The sequence below is a fragment of the Ochotona princeps genome, chromosome 20, assembly GCF_030435755.1.
Source record: "Ochotona princeps isolate mOchPri1 chromosome 20, mOchPri1.hap1, whole genome shotgun sequence".
In the NCBI taxonomy this organism is placed as follows: Eukaryota; Metazoa; Chordata; class Mammalia; order Lagomorpha; family Ochotonidae; genus Ochotona; species Ochotona princeps.
The window spans coordinates 6,725,063-6,748,027 of NC_080851.1; the positions used below are offsets into that span (position 1 = coordinate 6,725,063).

The 22,965-nt window shown below is 39.8% G+C and overlaps 2 protein-coding genes across 4 annotated transcripts in view; one reads left to right on the forward strand and one right to left on the reverse strand.

Annotated features, from left to right (window-relative positions):
- SLC25A40 (solute carrier family 25 member 40) overlaps window positions 1-5,420 on the reverse strand; it is a 26,272-nt gene extending 20,852 nt beyond the window's left edge. Inside the window, exons 1-2 of one of the 2 annotated variants that reach the window (XM_058678144.1) lie at window positions 5,319-5,420; window positions 275-343 (exon numbers count right to left, since the gene is read on the reverse strand). The gene's annotated coding sequence lies outside the window, so the exon portion shown is untranslated. Of the gene's footprint in view, window positions 1-274; window positions 344-4,483; window positions 4,597-5,318 lie in introns of those variants that run through there. The other variant, XM_058678143.1, reaches the window with a different exon arrangement.
- On the forward strand, window positions 4,955-22,281 carry DBF4 (DBF4 zinc finger). Of its 2 annotated transcripts, none has more exons than XM_004582284.4 (12): window positions 4,955-5,254; window positions 6,129-6,301; window positions 10,084-10,260; window positions 11,757-11,807; window positions 12,261-12,330; window positions 12,534-12,610; window positions 14,980-15,016; window positions 15,953-15,998; window positions 17,474-17,602; window positions 18,346-18,460; window positions 19,755-19,879; window positions 21,183-22,281. In XM_004582284.4, exons 1-12 carry the CDS (start codon window positions 5,209-5,211, stop codon window positions 22,156-22,158), a joined length of 2,022 nt encoding a protein of 673 aa, XP_004582341.2. In that variant the 5' UTR covers window positions 4,955-5,208; the 3' UTR covers window positions 22,159-22,281. The 2 variants fall into 2 exon arrangements, with proteins under 2 accessions (XP_004582341.2, XP_012781602.2); XM_012926148.3 differs by having other exon boundaries at window positions 15,956-15,998.
- Window positions 22,282-22,965: the final 684 nt, after the last annotated feature.

The following is a 22,965-nucleotide window of genomic DNA, read 5'->3' on the forward strand; positions in this document are numbered from 1 at the left end:
TTGTATGATTTTCTAATGACCTACATCTTCAACAAATTTTCTCTCACATTACATGTAATTTACTTTTTCTAAAAGTAGGCAGCACAAACCATACCCCTCCACCCTAAATATTTAAGAAAATTATTTTATATAATCACAGTGTATCTACCCAAGTCAGGCAACAATTACAACATTCCATAGCTGAAATCCCAGTTTTGTAGATTATATTAACTGGGTCTTTCATCAAAATGAACAGTAGTCTTATGGCTTCTTTAGGCTTCTGGTTTCTACCTACCTGGTTTAAGTCTTTTCCTCAACTGTATACTCCAGTATTTTATTGTTTGTAGCATCAGTAGTTGAAAACCTATAATGAACAAAAGAATGCAATGCCCTCAATGTTCCTTATAGGAAAGGGAAAATACGTCTAAGAAAAGCAATAATGAGACTTAAAGACACAAACCAACGGGCCCAGCGCCATGGTCTAGCGGCTAAAGTCCTCGCTTTGAACGCGCCAGGATCCCATATGGGCACCGGTTCTAATCCTGGCAGCTCCATTTCCCTTCCAGCTCCCTGCTTGTGGCCTGGGAAAGCAGTCGAGGACGGCCCAAAGCTTTGGGGCCCTGCACCCGCATGGGAGACCTGGAAGAAGTTCCTGGTTCCCGGCTTCAGATCGGCACAGCACGGGCCGTTGCGCTCATTTGGGGAGTGAATCATTGGACGGAAGATCTTCCTCTCTGTCTCTCCTCCTCTCTGTACATCTGACTTTGTAATAAAAATAAATAAATCTTCAACAAAAAGACAAACCAACATATAAAACACATACATATATGTATATACATATGTGTATATACACACACATATATATATTTACTAAATGTTTCTTGTTAACTATCTGGAAGATCATGTAGAACACTACAGTAACAAAAAGCACTGAGGTTATGAATTCATCTTCACAAAAAACTTCAAGCTATCCTGGTTAATATATTCTGTTTATAAAAAAACAAACAAACCGGGCCTGGTGTGGTAGCCTAGCGGCTAAAGTCCTTGCCTTGCAAGTGCCGGGATCCCATATGGGCACTGGTTCTTATCTTGGTGGCCCCGCTTTCCATCCAGCTCCCTGCTTGTGGTCTGGGAAAGCAGCTGAGGACAGCCCAAAGTCTTGGGACCCTGCACCCATGTGGGAGACCCAGAGGAGGTTCCTGGCTCCTGGCTTTGGATTGGCTCAGCTCCAGCCGTAGTGGCTGCTTAGGGAATGAATCAATGGATGGAAGATCTTCCTCTCTTTCTCTCTTTTTTTCTGTATATATGACTTTCCAATAAAAAAACAAATAAATAAATCTTAAAAAGGAAACCATTCAGAACCTGAACACAATGTTACTTTTGGCATCATCTATAATGGAACAAGTACATTTTGTTACACAAATTTAAAGACCTAGCATCACCAACATTTCTTGGAGAAAAAAAATCTTTAACTTGGATCCAAATGGGGTTTCATTTAACTTTCAATTTGCAGGCTATACAGAAACTACAGTAACGAGATAACAGTGCTATAGAATAGTAGGAGTGGCAGAATTCTAGCTGCCATTTTCTTGTTTTCTCAGGTCATAGTAAAAGGGAAAAGAGAGAACAATGGAGGGAGAACTGTTACGGTTACAGGAATCTTAAGAGAACCAACAGGTGAAGACATCTTGGTTTCAATAATCATAACAATTCAGCTCGAGGGGTGGGAATTTGGGGTGCCCCTCTCACGTACCAGAGCGCATGGTTTGAGTTCTGGCGTTCCTCCTGGTCTCAGACTCCTTCTAACTCTGTAATGACACTTGTCACTACGAAGAACCCTGCACCCTTAAATTCTTTATGTGAATGCACACCCTTTATGTGAATGACGCTCTTCAAACAGGTTTTCATGAGCTTGGTGTAAATCTTATTTTCTCACTGATAGGTTGGATTAATGATGTTACTGCTAAAGAGGTTTCTATCCTAACTGGTCATGGATTCATGACCAAACCCTCCCTGCTGCAGTCACTCAAAGGCATGGGCTCCAATAACACTATAGCAAATTAACCTTGGATGACAGATGAGAAAAATGCTAAACAACAGGCAAAGCAAACGTTGTGCTTAATCATCCTATGGATTTGCGGAGTCAAGTCAGTTTGACAGGCCAAGTGTTCATTTACGTCACTGTGCTGCCTCATTACATTAAGTAAGAAACTTAGCTGTAACATAAGATAGACTTGTCCTGCTTTGCTGGAAACATGCTTCAATCTATCCCACACCCACTTAAATCCCCCCAAAGACGCAATGTTTTTCTCCACTGACAAAGTTTATGTAAACAGTATGCTTAAATTGTCAACTTCAAGACCATCTTCTTTCCCTAGTACTTAGCTCTGCACCTGCAGAAATTCTAAGGAAACCAATGACAAACCAGTACCATCAAAGCCCACTTTTCAAGCCGTGGTGTCTTCTTAAACTTTGGGAAGGAGGCACTGGCGTAGAGTTCACCAGGATGACAGCTGTTATTCTATATTAATGAAGAGTTCAAAAATGTTCCATCACGTCCTCCTAACAGCCCTGCGAACTCCCTTCTCACAGACTACCACAGAAGTTCACGAAAGTTGTTTGAATGTTCTCCATACTGATTTCCATAGAGGCTGTACCAGCCTGCAGCCCCACCAGCAGTGGAGTAGGGTTCCCTTTTCCCCGCAACCTCGCCAACAAGTGTTGTTGGTGCTTTTATTCATGTGGGCCAGTCTTACTGGCGTTAGGTGGTACCTCGTTGATGTTTTAATTTGGATTTCCCTTATGGAGAACATTCAAACAACTCAAATACAACATACCGTATGACCCGGCAATAGCACTCCTAGGAATATATCCAGAACACTTGTTTTATGAGAAACCAACATGCACTCCTATGTTCATAGCAGCACAATCAGTAATTGCAAAAACATGGAAGCAGCCAAAATGCCCATCAACAGAGGACTGGATAAGAAAGCTATGGTTCATCTACTCCATGGAATACTACTCAGCTATTAAAAAAAACAAAATGCAGTTCTTTGTGGCCAAATGGGCCAAACTGGAAACCATAATGCTAAGGGAAATGAGCCAATCCCAAAAGGTTAAATACCACATGTTTGCCTTAATTTAAGATGATATGATCTTATGTATAACATGTTATGTTTTGAATGTTATAGGTTGTGTATAAACTAAAATTGAAATGTCAATGAGGTGGTCACAGAAGGTGGCTGGGAACTCGCATTTACTTTTAACATATTGGTTACTCATTACTATGTCAATTAATTCCATGGTGATGTAAATTTTTGCTGATGGTATGTTGGAGCTTTTAATTGATCGGGATGATAGTCTGCTGGCTCTGTCTTCAGACCAGAGAGTGTATACCTAAGAAGCCGTTGATCTTGACTGGACAATAAGATGCTGGACTCTATGTTTGGTATATGCTTGCAATGGGGGAATCTCAACTGAACTTGAACTGTGGTTATGCAACAAGGTGGAGGAATCCACCATGGTGGGAGGGTTTGGGGAGGGGTGGGGAGAATCCCAGTACCTATGAAACTGTGTCACATAATACAATGTAATTAATGAATTTAAAATAAAAAAAAAAAAAAGAAGTTCACGAAAATTCCAGTAATGTGCCATTCGGGAGTTGGGGACTGCAAACTGAGTTCCAAAGCCTCATCCCTGCCCCCTTTCCCATCTCCTCTCCTCACACTCCCCAGACTTTGACTAGTTTGCGCTGGGGCTTCTCACACGTTGACTCTTTCACACACAAATATAAAAAGATAAACATCCTGTACTCTTTTGGTATCTTGCATCTTAAAATAGGTTCTGTCAACTAGAAATCAGAACCCTGGAGGCTCGGTCAAAGCCTGCCTCCTCCCGTGCCCGCACACCTGCAGCCTCGGCTGGGCACCTGCTCCGGGGCCGCCCTCCACCCTCCGGCCGCGCTCTTTCCTCCCCCCAGCTGACCACCGAGGCAAAGCCCTCCAGCAGGAGCCTCGGGACCTCCACCCGAAACCTGTCTGCCTCGCAGCTGCCTCTCCTGTGGAAAACCCGATCCAGCCCCTAGTTCCCAGCTTCTGCTAAGCAGGTGTCACAGGTCACCCCGTCTGCGCTTTAGGGCAGGGATTTGCAATTCATCCTAATCTGTTTTTGTGGCATTTTCCCACTTATGCCTCACATTTTACTACACCACAGTACTCCGTTATCCCCGTCGCGCGGGTGAGCCACGCCACAGGGTCCTCTCTCCACTCTCATTATCGTCATTCTGATCCCCGGAAGGCCAGCGCCGGTGTGCGGGGCCGCGCGGGGTCAACAACCAGGCAGCAGCCGGAGACCAGCCTGGGCCGCGTCGGGGTCGCGGGGCTGCCCGCCCTGCCCTGTCTGCAGCCGGACGGTCCTCGGGGACCGCGGGCACCCCTCGCGGGGCGACCCGGGGCGGGACCGGCCGCAGTCTCCAGGACGTCCGCCCCGTGCGACACCAGCGTACCTGGGGAAGGCGACTGGAAGGGCACGAGGTTCCGGGCAGGCCGAGAAGCAGGGAGAGACGGTGCTGCTGCCAGGCCGCCGTGCGGCGGGTTACTGCAAGAACCGGCGGTGGTCGCACCGAAGCTACAGCAACTCCTCAGAGCGGGGCGGGACGCTGGAGGGAGGGGGCGGGGCTGGGGTCTGCGGAGCCTGGGCGCCGCGGCGGGGCGGGGCGAGCGCGAGGGGCGGGACGCTGCAGGGAGGGGGCGGGGCTGGGGTCTGCGGGAGCCAGGGCTCCGCACCGGGGCGGGGCGGGGCGAGAGGGGGCGTGGTGAGGGGAGGGGCTCGGCAAGAGGGGGCGGGGCGCGTGAGGGGAGGCTTGAGGAGGAGAGCGGCGGCGCCAGAGGGCGGGACCGGCGCGAGGAGGCGCGCACGCGCAGACAGCGCCGGGCAGGAGAGGAGGCGGGGCGCGCGTCGCCACGCCGCGGCCTCGTGACGCCGCGGCCTCGTGACGCGTTTTCAAATCTCTAACCGCCGCCGCTCACTCGTTGGTGTGTGGGGCACTTCTTCCTCCGCGCCCAGGAGCCCGAGCCGGACCCGGAAACCCGGCCCGCCGACGCCCGGACCTCGGCCGGCTCGGCGGCCGGTGGTGGTGCGGGAGGGCGGCCGTCCTGTCAGCGCCGTGCTTTGGCGGCCCCTCGGCGCGACACCCTGAGCTTCTCAGCATGTAGGTGCCGGGCGGCTGCCATGAACTCCGGAACCATGAGGATTCACAGTAAAGGGCATTTCCAGGGTACGCGGCCCCTCTTCCGCCCGCCGAGCCTTTAGTCCTCCCCTCCTCGCGCGGCCCCACGTACATGTTCGGGTTCTTCCGCCGCCTCCTTTTTGCCGCCTTTCTCCTCATCGGTCAGCTCTTAGCTGTGGTGGAAGGGCGACTGCGTCCCGCGTTTTCCTCAGGGCGATAGCGAGGGCTCGCGCCTCAGCGTTAGAGGGGGCGATTGTGGGCAGGTCGGGGGTCCTTGCCCAAGTCCGCTCTCCCTCGCTGCTGGAGCTAAGGGAAAGCCTTTGTGTTTCTCTGTCCTTGTTTCAGGGGAGGGAAAGCAGTCCGTGTGGAGTCGCCTTCCACTGGGCCTGTCGCCGTCGCGGCTGGTTTTTCCCGTGGGCAGCGGTTGGCTAATTTGAAGCAGCTGCTTGTAGCTCAGGGTCTCTTCCAGGAAGGATGAGACCGTGGGTGGGGACACCCCTCTTTGGGTTCCTCTCCCCCTAGGAGACCGACTGGCTGTGGAATGAAGGCCTGAGCGATCTGGGGCCTGTGTGGCAGCCATGGCAGGGGTGTGAGCTTTGAGGGTCAGCAGACCGACAGTGATGCCTGGGACGCACTTCGGTGTCCCTAGGAAGAGTGTGCATGCTTTTAAAAGCTTCTGTCTGCATTTTTGTAGAGTTCTGCGCCTGAAGGTTCCGCTTGATGCAGCTTTTTAAGGTAGAATCAGTAAAAAGTGGCTGGGGCTTGCTGCGTTTATCTTCAGCCAGCGGTGCTACGAAGTACATTTACATGCTAATGATTTAAGGTTTATAGGGACTGCTCCTGTAACTGTTGCATGAAATACTTTTAAACAGATTGTATCTGCAGTGAGATATTGCCTCATTCTAAACATTTTTAATGACAGATGGAATTCAAGTCAAAAATGAGAAAAACAGATCGTCTTTGAAATCTCTGAAAACTGAGAACAGACCAGAAAAGTCCAGATATAAACCGCTTTGGGGGAAAGTGTTTTACCTTGACATACCTTCTGCCACAGTATGTGAAAAACTGCAAAAGGATATTAAGGATCTGGGAGGGGTAAGTAAAAACTTTGTGTTGAAAGAAATTTTGTAATCATGTAATTGCCTTTTTCATTTTGGAAAACTTACAACCATCTATTACCACTAGGGTTAAGACTTTCTTTAAATCAATGTGTCATAAATAAAACCAGTTTTTTTGAGGTTTCTTTGATTAGGAAACTAGCATTGAATTATTGAAGTGTACAAAATGAGACCTCCTTGTCCTAGTGGAACTGCTCTGCCTTTTCACTGTCATGTTGGATGCCTTACAGCTTAGTAAGAGATCTACTTAATTTGGATGAGTGTAACAATCTAAAATGTTACTACAGAACAAGAATTAAAATTGTTCTTCACTGATAGAAATATTGAAGCTGAACAAGAATAAATGTCAGTAAGAAAACAAAATTTTAGAGTACGACTGTGAGAAACTCACTCTACTGCCTGATCCATTAATTAGAAATTAGGAAACTCAAGCAAAAAGCTAAGATTTTCTTATAAGTAAGGAAAGTATTAGCTAAATTTTAGCGAATGCTTTCTGTGTGAAAATTTCTAAACTTTTGAATCAGTGTAGGTCAACATCTCTGAGCGTCTGAGTTGGTCCTTTCAAGAGCTAGACAGACTAGACACTTTCAGAACATGTTTGTAACATGTGTCCTAGGATTGTTTGCTGGTGTGATTACTTACCTAAAAAGTTATTCTTCAGTTTTGCTACTTATCTTTTGCTAGATTGAAATATTGCCATATATTTGTAATAGTAGCATATATGGTAATCAACATGATTGAATTCCTAAAGCTCATGTTTTATTTCTAGGCCTTCTAATGATAATGACTGTTGCCCTTCAAGGTGGTCTTAACTTGCTCAGGATCTTAGTTATTGAATGTTTTCATTGTAGAAGTGAAGTACTTGCTAAATGGATCAGTGAAAGCAATGTTAGTCTCCAAATTCCAGAGTAGTAATGTACCAGGGCACCTTTTATTCCTGCAGCAATCACTGACTGTCAAGTAGCTTTTTATGACAGCTCTCTGAAATGGTATGTTCATATTCATAGAGGTGTTATCCACAGTATGTTTAGTAGAAACATCCAGTAAGTTCATTCACTATAAATATTTGCAATAGATTATTACTCAGTTTTAAAAAGAAATATAGAACATATTGTGAATAAACCTCAAAAATATGTTCAGTGAAGTAAAACATTCCAAAAAGGACAAATATAGGGTTCCACTGACATGACTGGTTTAGTCCATTTTCTATTGCGACCTCAGTAGTACAGACTAAGGATTAAGTTTCTTTTGGCTCCTGTTTTGAAATTTTAAGTCAGGTGGTCCTATCAGGCAGGCTCTTGTTGAGAAACCTTTGCCAAGTCCCAGGGCAGGAAGAGCATTACTTGGTGACACTTCTCATAGCCACACGCCTGCTAAATTAGCATGCATACTGATGGCTTCCTTTAACAAGAAGTAGCTCCCAAAGGTCCTGCCTCCAAATACCACAGATTAGGAATTCATAGTACTAAATTCCAACATGAGCTTTGTTGAGGACCTTCGGAATTATGCATTCATATAGGAAATAGAATTAAGGCTATTGTGAGCTGGGGTGTGGGGACAGAAGGTGTTTAACTTGTTTACTTTGGTACAGATTTTCAATTTGGGATTATGAAGAAGTTGTGGAAATTTTGATAGCAGTGATACTTACATAATGTTGAGAATGTACTTATTATCAACTGCATTGAATACTTTAAAAATGGTTCAAATGGGGCAGACATTGTGGCACAGTGGGCTACAGCTGCTTTGTGGAACTCTTGCATCTCATGTCAGAACTCCTGTTGGAGTCCTAGTTACTCTCTAATCTAGCTTCCTGACAATGTGTCCTGGGGGATAATGTGTGATCACTCAAGTACTTGACTAGCTACTGAGCACATGGGAGATACCTGGAGTTCCTGGCTTCCAGTTCTGGCCTAGCCCTGCCCTGGTTCTTAGGGGTATGCGAGGAGTAAACCAGCAAATGAATAAACTTTCTTTGCTTCTTAGTCTTTCAAATAAGTAAAAAGTAAACTTTTCAAAAATGGCTAAAATGCTAAAACTTTTGTGTGTAAGATTTATTTTTACTGGAAAGTCAGATCAGATTCATAGAGGGAAGAGAGAAAGATATTCTGTCTGCTGCTTTTCTCCTCAAGTGCTGAACAGCCAAAGCTGATGGCGGATCCAAAGCCTGAGCCAGGAACCTCTTCCGGGTCTCCCGTACAGGTACAGGGACCCACGGCTTTGGGCCACCCTTGACTGCTTTCCCAGGCCCCAAGCAGGGAGCTGGTTTGGAAGTGGGGCTGCCGGGACATGAACTGGCACCCATATGGGATCCTGGTGCATGCAAGGTGAGGAGTTAGCCACTAGGCTATCACGCCATGCCTTGTGTATATTGTATTACAAAGTATGTAGGAGATTAGGCTTCTCTTGAAATATTAGAAAAATGAAGAGTGTATTTGATGTGTGAATTGCTAACTTAGGTTCCTTTCTAACTAGTAGGGGTTTGAGTCTGTAATCCCTGGAATAAAGTAATGTGGATGCTATATTTGTTAATCAATGAAAATAAATACACAAAAAATGATTTACCTTTATCCAAAAAAGGCTTGCTTGTCTCAGTAGCAAATTCTATGTAATTCTTAGATGAAATTATCCATTTTTACTAAGTGTTTCTTAGGGCCCAGAGTGGTAGCCTAGCAGCTAACGTCCTTGCCTTGCACATGCTCGTTTCCCATATGTGCGTCATCTTGTGTCCCGGCAGCCCCGCTTTCCATCCGGCTCCCTGCTTGTGGCCTGGGAAAGCAGTAGAGTACTACCCAAATCCTTGGGACCCTGCACCTGCGTGGGAGACCTGGCTCCTGGCTTTGGATTGGCTCAGTACCAGCAGTTGCGGTCACTTGGGGAGTGAATCAACGGACGGAAAATCTTCATCTCTTTCTCTTCTCTCTGTACATCTGACTTTGTAATAAAAATTAATCTTTTTAAAGAAGGGTTTCTTTTATGCAAAATTAATGATTAATTTTATTTCTGCCTAGTACTTAGTGTCTTATTTAATATTTGCATTCAGTGTATATTTTGTACAGTACTAGCTTTTTTTTTTTTTTTTTAAACCTGGTGTGTGCTTCTGCTGCTTGCCTGCCCCAGGACATGACCTTCAGTAATGTTGACTTATTTCATGTTCATAAATGCAGACATTTCAACAGTGGTTATCACACACTTTTTGTAGGGAGATTCTCTTCACCTGTCTTACACTCGTCAAGGTGGAGCTTCTGACCGTTTTGTAAGCTTAGGCCTTGGGAGAAAGTTTTATAACTTAGTGATTTAGATTCAAATAAAATTTAAAATCCCATGGCCTGTTCACACCAGCCAGATTTCAAGTGCTTAGTAATCCCATATGGCAAGTGGGTACTGTATTGGTTACTTCAGAAAACTGCTTTCAGCATTTCAAAAAGTTTTAATGGACTCTGCCATTTTAGATTATGGACTAAAGTTGTGTCACAAGTTGAAATAACTGTTCAAAGTCTGTAAATCACTGGTGGTATAACCTGTAATAAGCCACTGTTTGTCTTGTCTCCTGAAAAAAATGGAAAGCATTAGTACCGTGTGGTTCTTACATGGATCATAGCACATGCTGTTACTGTGTTCTTGAAACTCTCATACTTCCTTAGAATTCCATGGTCACTAAAATACAGCAATAAAAATAATTTACAGAATAGTAAACTGCATCAAAATAGGGTTTTAACCTGTGCCTTATATATTACATACAAATTTTTTGTTTGCCTCTAGCGGGTCGAAGAATTTCTCAGCAAAGATATCAGTTATCTTATTTCAAATAAAAAGGAAGCTAAATTTGCACAAACCTTGAGCCGAGTGTCTCCTGTACCAAGTCCCGAATCTGTGTATACTGCAGAAGCCACTTCTCACCCCAGCCACGATGGGAGCTCATTTAAGTCTCCAGACACAGTAAGTCCCTTAAATGTGCTTGGAAAGGCTGTCACCTGAGGATCTCTTGGCCTCAGGTGAGGCCTTGGCAGGTTGGCCTCAGACTTCATTTAGCTAGAAGAGTTATATAGCCATATTTTTTTCTGTTTTCCAGGTAACAATAAGATTGCTGTCTTTGGAAATGATAAAAAAAAAAAAGTAGTACTTGTGTATTTCTAGCCTGATTCTAAATGAACCGTTTAAGATTTATTTCTTTTACTTTGAAAGAGAGAGAGGGAGACACAGAGAGCAGTTTCCCATCTGCTGGTTTACTGCACAAATGGCCACACCACTCAGAGCGGGACTGGTCCCAGGCTAGGAGCCAAGGGCTTCTTTCCCACGTGGGTACAGATGCCCAAGGACTTGAGACACTCTCCACTGCTTTCACAGGTCCTAAGCAGGGAGCTGGATCAGGAAGTAGAACAACTGGAACATGAACTGACACCCATATGGGATGCCGGTGCCAGCAAGCGGGGGATTAGCTTGTTGGCGCCACTATGTCAGTTTCTTGATTATTCTAAAGAAGAAATGCAAATATATTAATTTTAGGTGGTAAGGAAAATATGGCCCCAGTCATATCTAGCCCATTGCCTGGTTTTGTTTTGTTTGTTTTTAAAGATTTATTCTTTTTGGAAAGTCAAATCTATAGAAAGAAAGAAACAGAAAAGATCTTCCGTCCACTGGTTAACTCCCCTCGTGGTCCCAACGGCCAGAGCTGACCCAAAGCCAGAAGCCAGGAGCTCCTATGTGGGTCTCCTACATGGGTGCAGTATCCCAAGATCTTGGCTGTGCTCTCTGCTTTCCCAGCATCAAGCAGAGAGCTGGATGGGAAGCAGGGCTGCCAGGATTAGAACTGGCGCCCATATGGGGTCCCGGCACTTGCAAGGCGAGTACTTCAACCAGTAGGCTGCTGTGCTAGGCCCATAAATAAATCTTAAAGTCATCTGCAGCTATCTAAAAAGCAAAGAAATTGAGAAAAAAAAACCGCAGGAAAAACGACCTATAAAAGAAGTAGCGAGACAAGACATGATACACAGAAGAAAAAAGTCAAATAGACCATCAGAAGGCTCATTTTGGAGCAAGGAAACAGTGCACATGTGGTTAATTCTGAATTTATTATTGCTTATAGCATTTAAATTACTTTTCCTAGTATTTAAAAAGTGAAATAGTTTGTAAAAACCAATGTATGCAGTTTGTTCTTTTCTTCAGTTTTTGGGAATATAAATCAACTAATTTGAAATATAAATCAACTAATTTAATAGAATTTCCATGTGACCTGGTTAGTTTTTCATATTGCAAGGTTCCTACAGAACTATCTTTTCAGTCTCTGAGTTGAATTACTCTATCCAAAAAAGTCTGAATAAGAGGTCCTGCCAAAGTCCTGAAGAAATCACTTTATATTACATAAGTTTGGTATTGATAGCTATTAAAAGACTTTTCCAAATTAAACATCTGTTTATTTTCCTATTCCTTTCTAGGTGTGTTTAAGCAGAGGAAAATTATTGGTTGAAAAAGCTATCAAGGACCATGTAAGTAGGAACTTTGAAAGTTCACACTGTACGTTTTGTTGCTTAAAACTTAATTGGAAATAGTGGATATTTTTGGAGTTTTTCTTTGATCATTTTAAAAGGGAAAACATGAATTTCAACCTATGTCTATATTACAATCTGCTTTTCATGAAGAAACATCCCCATCTTGTGGCCTTTTAAAATATTACTGAGAATCTTGAAGTTTGTTGTACAAATATTCATGAAATTGTAAAGAATGTGAGAGTATATTAAATGGGGTTGATTTTAGAAACACCATGAAGAGATACCTAATGCCTTCATTAGTTTTGTAACTTTAGAGGGTGATCTGCTATCAATTACCACCTCAGAGACAAAGTAAACTAGTAAGCTTCAAACAATTGAATTTTTAATGATTTGGTTTTATTTAAAATAATAATTTCTTAGAAAAACTGTCCTTTTTTTTTTTTTATACAGGATTTTATCCCATCAAATAGTATATTATCAAATGCCTTATCATGGGGAGTAAAAATTCTTCATATTGATGGTAAGGATTTTATGATTGTCTTTTGACAATATTTGTTAACGTATGTCTGCCTTTTAGTTCCTGACTTATGTAATGAAAATGTTGATAGCAACAGCTATTTATAATGGCAATTCATTCATTAAAATTTATTACAACTGAAAAACAGTGTTTTAACTTCAAGATAAAATTGCTAATCTTAAACGTTTCTCTTTCTTTTAATAAAGATATTAGATACTACATTGACCAAAAGAAAAAGGAATTGTATTTATTCAAGAAATCAAGTGTTTCTGTGAAAGATGTGGTATGTTGCCTTCTTTAATTTTTAAAAGTGATCGTTTGATTTTTATGTATATACAAAATTTATCCTGCCACACAAAGTATTATTAAGTAGGAAAAAACCTTCCTTAATCTCACATCCGTTTCTAACTATATCTGATATTTACAATTCCTTCCATTCAGATTTGTTCTGTCCCATTCTACTTCAACTTTTCAGACTGCAAGGTATAAAACACCTGACAAATTGCCACTCAGGATTTTTTATTTTAATTTATTTTGAATTTCTTGGTACAATTCCGTAGGGTCTGGGTTTTCTGCACCTACCCCTTGACTGATTATTCCCACGTGGGAATACTCCTTCATGTGCAGTCACAGTGCATCAGTCTGTTATTGAAGTATGCCTCGACACTGCTGGTGCAGAGAGCGTCAGTGCAGCATCCCATTGTCTAGACATGTCCAACAGCTTCATTGGGAGTCCTTCTGTGATTTGGAAGTAGGAAAGCATATGGCATTTTAGCTTCACATCTGAATATGATAATCTATTTTGCTATAACTCTACATTCCCTTAAATGAGTATTTTTTAAAACCAGTCATATTGATAATAGGTCATTATCCATTCCTTTATTTCTGTTCCTCTGGAATTTTCTCTCTTTCTTCTGGTTCTCCTTACTCTTCCCACATCAAAAATGGTCTGTACAGCTTTTGAATAAATGCTGTAGAGCCTAAAGGAAGATACATTTCACAGAAGGGAGTACATAGCCATGAAGCTGATTAATCGGAAGGCACGTTTTGAAAATTTTCTCTTAAACAGTACAAGTTGACTGGTGAGTTAGAGGAGGACACTTTTTACAACTTGAACACCACTAGGGTTAGAGTGCTTATGTTATTCCACAGATCCTCTATCCACTTAATTTCCTTTTTTTTTTTCTAACTGAGAATTTCTTAATTTGTCTTTGACTTCACTGATACTTTATTATCTGTGTTTTGCTTTTTATTAAGCCTGTTCTAATGAATTTTATACTCCAGGTATTTTTGTTTTGCAAATTTTGTTTTTCTTGTGTTTTATTTTTCTGCTGAAAACTTGTATCTTACCATTCATTTTACAATCTTTTCTGATAATTCTGACATTGGAAACATCTTAGAATTTGCATCTATTTGTCCATTCTCCTTTAAAAATTGATCATGCTTTCCCAGTTCTTTATATGTTGGGCAACTTTTGGCTGTATGGTGCACATTATAATTTTTGTGTTGGCTTTTAGATCTATTGCAGTAGTGGGAAGAATGCTAGTTTTTTCTCTTATCACATAGTCATCCTAATCTCTCCCCACCCCCAGAACAATTGCATTTTAATTTTTGAGCCTGGTTGTTTTAATCTCAATTTCAATTTTTAGTCTTGCTTGAAGCTTTTGAGTTGGCATGTGTACACGCCATGTATATTTTAGTCTACAATTTGGATGGTGGCTTTAATCTTGATTAAACTTGCAAAGCCTTTTGCTGCTTTAGGTCTGTCCTAGCATCTACAGCTTGAAGTTAAATCTGCCACAGGAGTGAGTTTGTACAGGGAGTCAAGGGTCTCCTCTTGCTTTCTCTTTGTCTGGATTGCCTGTAAATCTAGTGCGCAGTAGTCCTTTTCACAGTGTTCTCTAGTTGAAATATGAGGGTTCCTCAGTTTTAGTTGCCAAGGCTACCTTAACAGCTACAGCTTCAAACCCAAGACACATTGTGAGAGCAAAAACTGGAAGAAAAGAAAAAAGCAACAATACAGGGATTCTCTTAGTAGTCTTAGGACTGCTGGAGCCAGAAAGGTGAGATTTGTGTGGGACTGCTAGCTGCTCTTCTGGTGCTTCTGCAGAACTGTGCTGTGATTCCCTTGCATAGTCTGCTCTTGCCTTTCCATTCTGCAGGTGGTTCCTTGCAATAAATATTATTAGGAGTTTTTAGTTGTCAGTGGGTTTCACTGCCTAATATGTAATTCACATTGGCCTGAACGGAATATATATAGTAAATTTTTGGCTAAATGTTTTCTTTACGTTAGCACAAGGGTTTTGCTGGCTAAGTACATAAAAATAACTTGTATAACCATTTTCATGTTAATTGACTGTAGCTTAAGGATTAATTTCTGTGAAGGCAAAAAAAAGTTTAGCTGGAATACAAGGTATCTAGTGTGTTTGCTCTAAAATTGAACTTTTTCTTTACCAGTGGTTAAGTTCATTGATTTTTGAATGGTCATTGTTTAATTGCTTTGGTTTGGTTGGTTTTGTAAGGTAAGATTTTCTTTCTTTCTCACAAATCATTCCTCTTTGATATGATTTTTTTTTATTCTTCAGGATGTTTAGCAATTGAAGTTGTTATTTTTGCTGTAATGAAACTCAATATTTTTTCAAAATTTTTTAGGCTAAAAGAGTTTGTATTGGCTCACAAAAAACCAAAAGTAAGTATTTTGATATCTTTAAATATGTGTAGTTTGCTTTAGAAAACAAAACCTATCTAGAAGCAATTCTTTTTTTTTTTTAATTTATTTATTTTGTATTGGAAAGTCGGATATACAGAGAGGAGGAGAGACAGAGAGGAAGATCTTCCGTCCGATGATTCACTCCCCAAGTGGCTGCAACGGCCGGAGCTGAGCCACAAGCAGGGAGCTGGGCAGGAAGTAGGGGCTGGAACTGGTGCTTGTATGGGATCCTGGCGCGTTCAAAGCAAGGACTTTAACAGCTAGGCCAATATTCTGGGCCCTGCCTCTCAGCTTTTTTAAAAAGTAAATTATTAGATGACTAAAAAAAAATCAAATCAGTTGTATCAAATTGTATTCAAATTCAGATATCAGAATAGATTTTAATTATGAATTGGTAATATAGTTGGTTTTACTACCCATCCCAGAAAAGTTCTTATGGTTCCATGTGTTATTTATTTTTTGGAATAACTAGCATAAATGTTGCTTTTAGAGAGCTGTGATTAATATATCAATATCTACTGTTTCTCTTGATATATCAGAGTTATTGGTACTTAAATTCAGTTGTGATTTTTTTTTTCTTTGCTTACAACTGGAGGAATGTTAAATTTCAGTTAGAGATAAATGGAAATACAAATGCATTTCTTTCCCCAGTTGTAGTTCAAGTTTCTCTTAAATTCTGCTCATAGTTTTTTAGGCTCATTCAGCTTAATAATCTGGGGATACACAAACAGTTGCTATGATTTCCAGAAATGAGTGATAATAGAAAATATCTCACCTGAGGCTTAAACTTTGAAATGAATCCATAAGGTATTAGAGAGGAGGGGAAGATGTGAGAAGAGGAGCTATTTATTGCCATGTAGTTTTATTTTAAAAAAATCAGATTTGCAAGTGTTTAATTTTTTCTATGTGCTCCAGCAGGAAGACTCAAAAAGCCTTTTGTAAAAGTGGAAGATATGAATAAGTAAGTATCTTTAGTTCAGTCTGTGTGATTTTAGCATTAGACATCTTTATAACTAATCAAGCTAACTCCAATAATACTGTTTGATTTCTGTAGCTTCATTTTTGTTTTTCTAATCTGCATATAGCAGAAGTTACAGAAGGTAGTATTAAATCATTTGTGCTCCAGAGCTAAATCTAGTTTTAATATGTTACAGGTATTTCTTTGAAATGCCAGATTTGAAGCAATTATACCAACCAAGGCGGGGGGTGAGGGTAGGCCTGGTGGGAGTTATTGTGGGTCGCCCCAACTGGGCTGAGTTTCCACCAATATACATGAGGGCTGAGAGTGTAGTGTGCAGGGTTGGTCTTGGCCACAAGATCCATTGGTTTGCTTAAAGAGATGGGGCTGGAGAATGAACTGACCCCACATCTGCAACCACCAGTGTGTGTGTAGCCTGATGTGGGTGACAGACTGAACTGGCTAGCACACAGGAGTCAGGTGTGGGGTCATCTCAGACGAGATTTCTTTGGAGACCTCCCGATCTCCAATTAAACTTTCTGGACTCAGAAACCCAACCAGTGGAAGAATTGCAGGATCTGGTCTGTCCGTGAAGTGCACGAATCAAAACTGGGCCTCCTCAGTTGCTGGCGATGGTGCTGTGGATGGCATGCCCAGATGCACATAGGGAATACGGCAGTCCATTGGGGCATGCAGAGGATATCCAGTGCCACAGCAAAGGCTGGTGTGCAGAACAAACTGGACAACTCTTCCAGCCAAGTATCGACAGCATTTCATAACTATTGCAACCACTGGAGCAGAACCCTTGGAGCATGTGCTACATTGATGACCTGGGGTTGACTCCGGGTACTGGTGTGGTTAGGATCCTGGGTGTGACTTTTCCCCTTCTCACCCCTCTTCCCTCAGATACAGGACGAAGAAAGAGAAAATTGGAAACAAACTGTCTCACCAACTTTCCCCTATTCCTTGATCCTTCCCACCCTAATCAGTGGTCTACATGTACACATACACAGATGAACTCTAGTTAAGTGGAATAAGAAGAAACATACTGTATGATTCCAATTATGTGAGGCATCTGGAATAGGCGCATTCATTAAGCACAGGAAGGAGGATGGTGGTAGCTAGAGCCTAGGAAAAAGGAGGAATGAGGATTTTTTTTACTTAATGCGTGCAGGGTTTAATAGCACTGCATAGGACAGTGGTGATGGTGGATCCATAGTATTGAGGAAATTTAATGAAGTCGTGCTATTCACTTAAAAGTAGTTAAGATGGTAAATTCTGTGATATATTTCCACAATTTAAGATTGCTTTTAAATATTGAAAAAAATTAGTTGTAGAACTTTGTCATTTAAAGGGAAGCAGTCCATTTTTATTATTTGTTTCAGACTACAAGTATATGATTTTTAAATGGAATACTTTAAGCTTTGTTTCCTTTCTTTATAGGAAATTTTACATATTTATCTTTTTATTCTTTTTAGAATGTATAGGCCATTTTACCTTCAGCTGACCATTGTGCCTTGTATCAACTACTCTATCCAGAAGCCCTTCAGTCCATTTGATACAGATAAAGCATCTGCCGTGCAAAAGAAAACTCAGGTTAAACTAAGGTTGGTTTGAACCTTTAATATTTTGGGGAGTAGTATTTCTAAAATCTAAAGTAATTTTTACTTTATAAACAATAATTTGAAAAGTTTTATTTTAAACTGCTAGTTTGTTAGGGCTACTGTGATTACTTTCCCACCTGTGTAATTTTAGCAGCACTCTACTAGATGTGAAGTATGATCTTTTTAAGATATCATATTTTGTTGGGAAGGAGAGCCTGAAAATATTTTCAAATAATAAACATGTAATATTTCTCGTAAGTGATCTGAAATATTCTTCAGAATATCCATTATTCTTTTTTTTTTTTTTCCATATTTTCTTTTTAATTGCACAAAGTACAAGCATTTATTGGGTGGGAGTTTGGCACAGAAGTTAAAACACTATTGGAATGTCCCATAATAGAATTCCTGGGTTCAGGTTCTGGATCCACTTCCAGTTCCAGCTTCCTGTTCATGTGTACTCTGAAACAGCAGGTGATAAGTCAGGTACTTGGATCGCTGCATTCACGTGGAGACCCAGGCTCCTGGCTTTAATTTGTCCCAGCCTTCACAACTGTAGGCATGTGGGGAGTAAACAGTGGATCTTCTGATCTATCTCTATCAAATTAAATAAATAAATGTAAAAGAGTATTGGGTAATACAAATTTGTACAAACTATGGAAGATTCTGTACATAACAGATTAAAACAATAATTTTTAAATGCTTAGGTTCAGCTGTGAATTGTTTTCCCCATGTATTTCTGTTCTCAGAATCCAAACAGAGGCTGATAAATATGGTGGAAATCCAGTTCAAATCCATTTGAAAGAGAAGAAAAGAAAGGGATACTGTGAATGTTGTTTGCAGAAATATGAAGATCTCGACAGTGTAAATGGGATTTTATGTTCAGGGGATTGGTGTGTGTAAAGCTGAATACTTGCTGTTTTAAATTGTACCTTATTACATTGATGGTAATGTGATAACTAAGTATAAATTTCCTTTTGATTAAAATATCTTTAGGTTTTAGAAATCAAAAGGGAGTAAAATATTAGAAATTAATTTTAAAAGTATTTTTGAGTCACTGAAGCTAACACAGACAAGGTGAATGCTCCCTACTCTTCTACATTTTATGTTATGGCAGAGAAGATGGAGTTAAAATACGTTTGTAAACGTGATGTGAAGTCACAAGAAGTGAAATGTGAAGCACATTGGTCATAAATAATGGGGTTACTTAGCCTAGAATAAGAGAAAGTGAAATTTTCAAGATTTACAGGTCAAATAGGAACTAGATGGAGATGGAGAGGAACTGCATGTTGGAGATGTTTCACTCTAATGAATGGTTTTCCCCCAGAACACATTTAATACTTCAGAAGATTGTATGTTCCATTTTTTATACTGTTGAACATGGATTTTCCCGTGAGCTTTTTGAAGTACCTTATGCATAACTTGTACCTCGTACATTTGCAAGTCAGAAAAGAATACATATGTATCTGACGTGTTGTTTTTTAATGCCAGTATAGTTTTTAATTTTTAGTACTGAAGTAATCAAAAGTTAACATATGAAACTAGGGAAATGGGAATAAGATTCCTGCATAGTTATCTTAGCGTAAGATTCTAGATGGGATTTCCTGGCCAGTTGACAGACATGTGATAGAGTTAGCTTGGAGAGTGCAAGTATTTAGAAAGAACTTTGTTTTCTGTTTACTTTTGTTTTTAGCTACTCTGCTCATTCTCAGATGTTAACTTCATTTATAAGTTGTTAATTCTATACTTCATAGTGTTCATTTAATATGTGTAGTCTTTAAATGCTTTTGACTTGTGGATGTTAATTTTAGTTTTTCATTCAGTTACTACTCCCTAAACCATACATTATTGGTATTTAAAACAGTAAAAGGAAAAATGTTTTCTAAAACTAGTAGCATACACGAAATATTCAGTGTTATTCTTACTTTCTCCATCTTTTTGATTGCTTACTCTTCAGTTCCACTGAAAAATAGTTTACTGGTTTCTAAGAAGTTTTATTTTAACATCTTTTTGATGTATGGTTAGAGTATGTTCTTTGGAATAATTATTGTGAATTAATTTTAGAAGCCTGAACATATTTGAAAGCCTGAACGGGGTAGAGGGGCAATCTGTTTGCTTAAAAATATAGTTTAATGGTATGTTTTCACTTTTACTTTAGCATCTTCAAACTGAGCAACACAGAAACTTTGCACAGAGTAGTCACTATCAAGTTGTTGATGATATCATATCCAAGTTAGTTTTTGACTTTATGGAATATGAAAGGGACACACCTAAAAAAAAAAGGTAATTGATCAACCTAAGTTTAAATTCTACTACAAGGTTTAACTGTTTGATTAACCTCAAAATAATTCTGAAGTGTGCTTGTCTTTGGAAATTCTTTCAGGATATACGGTTAAGAACTAATAACTTCCTCTCTTTCCTTCCCCACTACCAAAGATGCTTACATTAGATTACTTTTAATTCCCTTCTTGACATTATTGTTTAAAAGAGGAATTGGCAAACTTTTTCTTCAAAGAGCCATGTCTGGAGTGTAATGTTGGCTGGGATTGTAGCATAGCTGGCAAAGTCCTGCCTGTACTAGTGCAACCCCTACAGGCTGCAGTTCGTATCCCAGCTGGTCCACTGCTCATCCACCTCCGTGCTAATGGACCTAGGAAAAGCAGAGGAGGATGACCCAAGGGTTTGGACCCACACCCATCATGGATGACCTGGCTTCAGCCTGGTCTAGCCCTAACTGTTGGGGAGTGAACTAGTGGATAGAAGATTACTCTCCATCTCTCCTTGTCTCTGTAATTCTTCCTTTCAAGCAGATCAATCTAAAATAAGGTTATGTGAACCACAAGATTTCTGTTGGAACTGTCCAGCTTTTGAGCCACACTGGTGTAACTCTTTACTATAAAACTTTTTAAGGAAGTACACTGAACACTTCATTTTGTCCCATAATTTGTGTAATTTGCTTGTCTTTGATCTGGAATGATAGACTTACAGGATTACAACATTTTATTAATCTTAAGAAATTTTAAGGCATCCTCCTCAGCTTGCCTGTATGAAGTCTTATTTTTTTTGCATTCACTAAGTATTAAACTCTCCTTACTGGTAATAATTACTAAAGGTACCAACAAGGCTTTTAACTGAAAATACAAAATTATTCAGAGTACAACAACTGCCTATTAAGAAAAATACTTCTGATTAGCTTATTCCTGAAATCTCATACAATTACTTTTTGTGTGGATAAGCCCTGTGTGTTAGTACAAATTAAAGCACAGAAGTAGGGAATTTTTTCAGGACAAGAGCAGAATTCAGGGCAGACCTAAATCTCTTATTTTTCTTTGCTTTACATGATTAAGTAATTAGAAGCATCAGATTCGGGATATTGAATTGTTGCAGGCATAGAATGTGGATAAAGTAAGATGCAGGAGTTTCAGCTCTATCTTTAATATTTTAATTAGTTTAAAAACCCCTAATATTAGACAAAATGTTAAGAATTCTTTATTGTGATGTTTTCTAAGTTAAATTTGTTTCTTAAATAGTTTTGAGGTATTTTTGCAATCATTTTATTTTTTGCCTTTTTTTTTTCCCTGCAAAGAATCAAATACAGTGTTGGATGCGTTTCTCCTGTTTCTGCTGATGTCCTGAAAAAGACCCAACTAATACAGAAGCTAGAATTGCAGTATACTTCTCAGAAGGACTTCAGGGACAGTAAGGTACAGGTGATGGAGCAGAGTCTCTTGCATGGAGAAACCCAGGAACTTGAAGAAAAGCTTTTGTTGGTTCCAGAATCTGTCCACAACCCCTCAAAAGAATTAAGAGGACTGGATGAGAAGATGAATAATCAGTGTTCCATGTTCACTAGAGCAGAAAATGATATAAACCAGAATTCTAGAGAGCCACCTCCACATAAAAATATACAGGAATGTTTTCTGAACATTTCTGATTTTAAATTAATTAACACTGACTTGGAAGGTTTGAGGGTAGATCACTATCCATGTACACTACAAACTTCTGTTCAAGTTTCTGTTTCCAGTATGACTGCTGGTGCAGCTGAACCAACGCAAAAGTCAGAGACTGTGTTTTCTCCAGCAAAGAATACAAAGAAAAAGCACCTTCATTCAATATTTAATCCTAGTTCTGATCTAAGAACAATCAGCAGTTCACAAGAGCTCCTAACACCTCAGGCAGAAACTCAATCCCAGAGGCCTGGTGAAGAACCCAATGAATGTGACCTCAAGAATGTGGATAGTTTACCTTGTAAAATACATCGAAAAGTAAAAATATTACTAGGAAGAAATAAAAAAGAAAATCTGGAGCCAAATGCTGAATTGGATAGGAAGAGAACTGAGTATCTCATCCCACAGGAAGAGAGTATTTGTAGTTCACCAGTACAGTCTCTACTGGACTTATTTCAGACTAGTGAAGAGAAGTCAGAATTTTTGGGTTTCACAAGCTACACTGAAAACAGTGCTGTGTGTGATGTTTTAGGTATTTGGGACAATGAAAGCTCAAATAATCTGTTGTCAATGTTTTTTTCTTCCCCCTCAGATTCTACATTTACTGGCTTTTAGGATGTTTACATTTCAGAAAGCGTGGATCATATTCTTAAAATATAAATATTTATAAAAATTCTTATGATTTTTTGGACCAATTTTGTTTACAAATCCAAATATAAATATTAATGATAAAGGTGATGTTTTCAGTTTTCTCCAGAATTGAATTATTAGGAAAATTATAGAATAAACTTTTTACATGTCATCTTACTATGTTCATAATTATTTTTGGCACATTATAATGAACAATATAGTTTTCTTTATGCCACTGAAAGTTAATTTGAGTGTTTGAGAATATGAAAAATGTGTCAGCATGAATTTGGATATTTTAGTTATATCTGTTGTCCATTAAAATAGATTCCTGTGATAAAGCAACATTATTATATTTTTTAATTCATGAAAAAGAAAAGATTTATTACTTTCCATTGGAATTCTGGAACTTGTTGTTATTAGAAACACTGACACTTGAAGGTGACCTAATTGGACCATATTTTATTTAACTGACAAATTATGTATATGGTAAATGCAAGCCATAAAGGAAAAACTTAACCAGCTGCAATGTAGAGTATTACTTTTCTGTTAATTATTTACATTTGTAAATAAATTTGAGAGGAATGATGCTCTGTGCTTTCCCTGATTTGGTACTGAGAAAGGAAGGGTGATAGTGAACTATAGTTAACAGTTTGGAACCATCTGTGAGATTTGCTTTGCTCTACCTCTTGTCTGTACAATAATTTAAATAAACATATAACAAAAATTTTTTAAGGATATATGAGCCATTTTCCATTGATTAAATCCTTACAGAATAAGGTATTTATAGCAGTG

Bases quoted from the DNA above. Each gene is read 5' to 3' on its own strand.
- DBF4 (XM_004582284.4), top strand. From the start codon at position 5,209: ATGAACTCCGGAACCATGAGGATTCACAGTAAAGGGCATTTCCAGG. The intron at 6,302-10,083 runs GTAAGTAAAAAC...GTTTGCCTCTAG, and splicing joins ATATTAAGGATCTGGGAGGG to CGGGTCGAAGAATTTCTCAG. The intron at 11,808-12,260 runs GTAAGTAGGAAC...TTTTTTATACAG, and splicing joins AAAAAGCTATCAAGGACCAT to GATTTTATCCCATCAAATAG.